Source organism: Malus domestica, chromosome 01, assembly GCF_042453785.1.
Source record: "Malus domestica chromosome 01, GDT2T_hap1".
Taxonomy (NCBI): Eukaryota; Viridiplantae; Streptophyta; class Magnoliopsida; order Rosales; family Rosaceae; genus Malus; species Malus domestica.
The window spans coordinates 19,295,257-19,301,446 of NC_091661.1; the positions used below are offsets into that span (position 1 = coordinate 19,295,257).

General features: G+C 35.9%; 1 protein-coding gene across 1 annotated transcript; it reads right to left on the reverse strand.

Annotated features, from left to right (window-relative positions):
- Window positions 1-98: 98 nt before the first annotated feature.
- LOC103416459 (protein LEAD-SENSITIVE 1-like) lies at window positions 99-2,596 on the reverse strand. Its single transcript, XM_008354735.4, has 2 exons — window positions 2,390-2,596; window positions 99-983 (listed from the first exon to the last, which is right to left on the reverse strand). The coding sequence occupies exons 1-2, from the start codon at window positions 2,481-2,483 to the stop codon at window positions 298-300; spliced, it is 780 nt and encodes a 259-aa protein (XP_008352957.2). The 5' UTR covers window positions 2,484-2,596; the 3' UTR covers window positions 99-297.
- Between the last annotated feature and the right edge of the window lie 3,594 nt (window positions 2,597-6,190).

The following is a 6,190-nucleotide window of genomic DNA, read 5'->3' on the forward strand; positions in this document are numbered from 1 at the left end:
GTTGAAATTTATTTTCTTTCTTTTCCAATTTAAAAATACAACGGAAGGAAGAGTGCAAGATGACTATTTTGAAGTGAAAAATTGGATAGAACCAATGATTACGAACACCAGATAAGTACTGTTTGTATTCCTTCCATGCATGAATTAGAAAACACGATTATGTGACGGTTACAAATGAGTTGTAAAACCCACATCAGTACTTCAGTCATTAACGTCGAGAAATGCTTATTCAACACTGACTACCACTTTATATATGCAATTCCACGGTACTTGACTTGCACAAGAACCATGTTCACATCACCTGGTAATCTGTGTAATAGGGGAATCGGAATCATCGTCCTCGGTCACTTCCTCCTCATGGTCGCTGCCCCAACCCAAGTTCACGGCCAAATCCTCCACGGCCACCTTGATCACATCAGTTCGAACGCCAATGTCAGTTGCATACCTGCTCATACAGTACATCCCAGCAGTTACGGTAGCCACACCAACCGGGCTGGGCATCAACAACTTCAGAGGAGAAGAAAGAATGGCTGCCAATGGGGCACCAATAACAGAAGAAGCTTGACCACTTCTTCCCACGCCTTCCTTGTCTATTATCAAGAGACCGGTTTTGCAATACATAGCAAAGTCCTCGCAGTTATTTCGAAATATATCGTAGTTGCCAAATCCATTTTGAAGAAGATACATCGCGCGGTGGACAACCGTTTCTGATGGGTCGGATGCTGCAGTTGTGCATGTGCCACCCCGTACTTTTGCAAGGAAAACCGAAGGGCTAACCCCATATTCGAAGCAGTAAAGGGATCCATTTTTTAGGAAGCAGTCCAGGCATGAGAGGACAACGCCACTGTTGGGTTGCCGGAATCCACAGTCAGGAGTGGTGGGACAGGACATTGAATCATAAACACCAGATGATGATTCAGTGCTCGAGTTCAAGTTTATTTTGGGTCTAAAATGGACCACCTTGCTTCCGCCCAGATAAATACCTGTGTGATGTGATATTCAATACAGCTCTTGATTAAACTTGATCCGAACACAATAGTACGAAAGACAGAAATAAGTTCAAATGAACTAAGCACTGGATGATTTATTTGAGCTACAGATTTGACATTGAAAAATCGTACTATATTAGACAGAATGAACACAATTGAAAATTGAAATGGGAAGAACAAAATCAGGTTAAATAAGATGATGACGATGATGATGATGATGATGATGATGAAGATGAGAGAAAACTTTATGTTGAAATAGGAACCATATTCTTCTACCTTCCGTTACATAGGTCAAATCAAACCTCCTAAATGTGAAACTCATGACAGAGATGTAGACACATTCTGCATACAATATGTCCAAGTACATTTTGCAAATCCGCAGTATATGTAATTCGTGAAGAGGCATCGTAGTTAATTCAGAAGAATTAATGTGCTATTCTGCTACCTAGCGATCAGGGAACTTGAATGACAATATTGATTTGAGAATTCTGTTTTCGAGTCCAAGTTGCGAATGAATATTGTTAGTCAGCAAAGGTTAACAGGTTATGAACAACAAGAAAAAAAGGAAAGAGAAACACATTCTAATCCCTGAAAAGGAAAGGAACAAATAGTTCTGTCGATTTATAATTTCCTTTGTTGAGCCACACAATTACAAACCATTCAACAAACAATCTTTGAAACTGCAGTTGGTGCTTAGAAACCTCCCAAAAGCAAATTCAATGAACAAACAAGACAACAACAACAAAGCATTATCTCACTAAATGGGGTCAGTTGTATAAATCCTAGAACGCCACTGCGCATTATCTCACTAAATGGGGTCAGTTGTATAAATCCTAGAACGCCACTGCATTCCGTTTTGCACCAAATCTTCCGTTAGCTCCAATCAATGAGCAAACAAGGTTAAAGAAAAATTTAAAAAGAAAAAGAAGGGAACTTTGAAGAAACTACTAAGTCAGCTTTCATCATCATGCCGAAATCAATCAGTAGCAGTCAAGGGTAGAAAATTCAGTCACATCACATCACAAAACGATAATCCGATTGCATCGATTTGAAGAAATTACTACCATATGAACAGTAACAAATTTTCATTTTTTATTTTCACTGTCAATAAGTCAACAACTATTTGTTTTTTGGACTGGTGGGAGGCATTAATCAAGGAATCCACAACCATAAACTTGCAAGCAAAGAAACTTAAAATTCAAAGAAAAAAGATGCAATAATTCAGCTGACAATTGAACCCCGAAAGTAGAATTAAACAAACAAATGAAAGAAATGCCAAAAACCCAGAAATCCCATCACTCCATGAACCCACATTAAGTAATCCTTCAAAAAGCGCATATATATAAATACCCAGAAATTAAATTAAAATAAAATAACAAAACGAGAGAGAGGGAGAGAACCGTGGTGAGAGTAGGCAAAGACGGCTCTGTAGGTGTAGATGTGGTCTCCTGGCTTGACCTTATTTCTCTCCACTCTGTTCGTCAGCAGACCCATCTCTCTCTTGCTCCTCACTTTCTCTCTCTAGACTGCTTCGTCTTCTGGTCTTCTGCAATTACACCATAAGCAAAAGCAAACCGCTTGCGTGTATAAAAAATGTAGATAAGGTGGTTTGGGAGTATGGTGCTTAAAAAAAAACACCCATTAAAAAAAGCTGTGAGGGTTTTAGATGTTTGGTAAATTAAAAAAAATGGCTTATTTTGGAAGCTGCTGTGAGAATAAGCTGAAATCAAAGGAAAAAGTTGAAGCTGCTATTTGTAGCTTTGGAAAACTGGCTTTTTTTCAAAGCACACGGAGCTACCGTGCTCCTTTAATGAAAAGACTCACTATCAGACTTTTCTTTTTCCAAAAGCACTTTTACAAAAAAGTTTACCAAACACTCTGCTGATTTACAGCACAGCCGCTTATTCTTACAGCACAGCCGCTTATTCTCACAACAACTTTTTTTCAAAGCACAGCAATACCAAACCAGCCCTGACTGGACTGACGCACAAATGAAATGCCAAACGATGAGAATCTAAATAAAAATAAATTTAAAATTAATGGGTGCTGCCGCATAAAAGGATTGGGAAATTTGGGAAAGTAATCATATTTTAGACCTTATATATAATTATAATCATTATTTTAGTTTTATGATAATTATAATCAAAACTGATGTAAAAGTACTAATATATCCTTAATATTAAGGTTTCTCACAACAAAAACAAACTCTCATTTAAACTCTCTCGCAACCATCTAGTTTCTGACCTTTTCTCATGGTTTTATGTTTATTTTACTAGGTTCTCTTCATTTTTCATGTTCTCTAATTACATTTGAATATCAATATCTACTATATATATATATATATATATATAGTATTCAAGAGGCTACCTCTTTTATGCTTCAAGATCTCAATTAATTGTTGTTTTTTCATGGTTAAGAGCAATGGGGATTTTTTTTGTCATTAAGGGTATATTAGTACTTTTACATCAAGTTTTGGTTAGAATTATCATAAAACTAAAATAATGGTTATAATTCTATATGGGATCTAAAACATGGTTACTTTTCCAAATTTCCCAAAATGATTGGCTCACCAAAGCAGCGATTAAACGACCTTTTTACCAATTTTCTTAAAATTTATACAACATCAATATAACACATTTTTGGATTTTAATTTTCTGGGTCATGAATAATCATGACCAACTTTGATGATGAATTTGAGATGAAGGATTGTTTTTTTTGTCAAATGATAAATTTTGTTAAATTAGATATTAAATTAATCATCGACATAATTCAAATCCATACCATCATGCAAATACTCAGTACTTTTCTACTATTATGATAAATGATCACTTGCGAATTTGAGATGGAGGATGATGACCCCCTTTTTATTTCATTCTCTTAGTATTTGTGTGTTAGGAGTTGGGTCTTATGGGTCTTTTGAGAAACACACAAGTGGAAATTGCAATAGAATAAAAAAAGGACTTTGTGGTGGCTCCACTTCATAATTTTATTCTTGTCATTCTCTTTTTCTTGTGTCACCTATCAACAATCAAATTCTTATAGTTTGGTGATTTATTTATTTTATTTTTGGGTGTGACAGTCACACTATTACGTGTTATTGTGACTCCACTTACGTGTAAAAATCACTTTCCTATATATATTTATAGTTATTTAAGTTGAATTTCCATTATCTTATCATAATGTAATCGTCGAATTCAAATCTTCTATATTCATTTTATATGTGGTTTCTCTTTGACTTTTATCATTAATTGACACGTGTTAATAAGCTTAATCTTTCTTAACTTTGTTATCATAAACTAAACATATGTCGTTTAATGATAAAGACCACAAAACAACACACACAAAATAAAAACAAAGCATTTAATCTCGTAACGGTCAGACTCAATAGTTTCTCGTGTTTTTATTTTGTTCCAACGCAATTTACGGGAAAAAAGCAAAGAATGTCGAACGCTTTGGATTCTTTGCCACAGTTCCACGTTGTGCTTGTTTCATGTTCATGATTTGATTTTGCCACTTGGCTTTCTTTTGTTCTCTCTTTTCCCATATTTTCCCCTTTTTTTCCTTTTGCTCTTTTGCCACTTGATAACCTTAAATTAAAAAGAAAATACAATGTATTTAAAAGGATTAAATGCATTGTGATATTACGATTTTTAAGTATGAATTTATTTTATTTATTTCCATGCAAATACAAATGTGAATTATTTTCAAACTAATAAACCACCTGAAACTTATATCCAGTAATTATTGTACGTAATTTTAAATTAATATATTTATTTTTTTCAAAAAGAAGGACAATTTGTGGCAAGTCATAGTTATCCATGTCTTCCTAGCTTGCAAAGTCTATGGAGAAGTTCATCTTGCCCGTGGCCACAGTCAAGCAAACTTCCCTCTTCTTGGCTTAAAAAGGTTATGAGGAATTTCACCCTGCTCGTGGCTATAATCAAGCAGACTCACTAGTTCGGATCACCGAACTCGGAACCTCCCAAATTTTTTTGTTATTGGGGAGCCACAGTCCGTGCTCTTACCACTGGGCCACTTGTTGTGATTAATTTTAAATAATATTAATTAGAGTAATGCTAGGGAAACCAAACGTTGTGTCACCAATATAAGCACGTTAATAGACACTTAATTAATAATCAAATAATCTACAATCACATCATTTAGTTTACAAATTTGGTTTAAAAATTTTGGTCTACCTAGTATTACTCTATTAATTTCGAAATTTACGAAGATACTTCACAAAATGATCTAGCTGCGTGCTTTGCGGCATGGTAGGTTGACCGTTTATGCCTTCCAACAGTTGGAACCATGTGAAGTGGAGACTATGATGATGTTTCGGTGATTATCAACCAATTTACTTGGGTGTCAATCTTCTGTTGGTCCACGAGAACACCCTCTAGACCAATTGGTAGAATCCTGTCCCACATTTATTTTTATTTTATTCCCTAACGCTAGAAAATTTCAAAACACCCTTGACCGGCTAAGTGGAAATCCTACGCGGATTTCAAGCGTGTACATCTGAGTTCTTATTACTCTTTGTTCATTTTCACGTCTTTCTAGGTAGTACGTTTTCTGTATGAGGTGTAAATCGCACGATGTATGCACTTTTCCCAATGAGGGGCAAAATGGTAATTTTGCACTCTCGTAGTTCCATTACTTGTTTATCGAGACAGCATTCGGTTGCCAGTATTGCAAGCTGCAGACTGTGGTATTGATGGCAGCGATGGAAGAAAGAAATCGTTCGAGTTGTTACAGTCACTCCTTATATCCGGATGGATATGAGAGAATTTGACCGTGGACTGCATGTACGAACAACCATTGGTACCACCTTTCTTTGTTAGGAAATCACAAGCACTCTTATCCTTGGTAATCCTGATTTTTTGTGCCACCTTCCAAATTTTCCTCGAGGTTTTGCTTCACCTTGATGTTCCCGAAAATGTCTCGAGTGACTATGTTAGTGTTGATGTGGTTGCACATTTGGGGGATAGTCACATTTAGTCCCCGACAACGTCAATCTTTCAAACATAATAGTTATGATTCCGAATCTGCAGGAGGAAGATCGAATTTTGCCAAATCCCATTCTAAGGGAAAGTTAACCACAATTCCCATTCTGGAGCTTAGGGTAGTTTCACAAACACTAGTTTCAATAATTACATACCGAAAGTAGTAGTCAGTGTTCCCAAAAGCGACAAAATCATCCC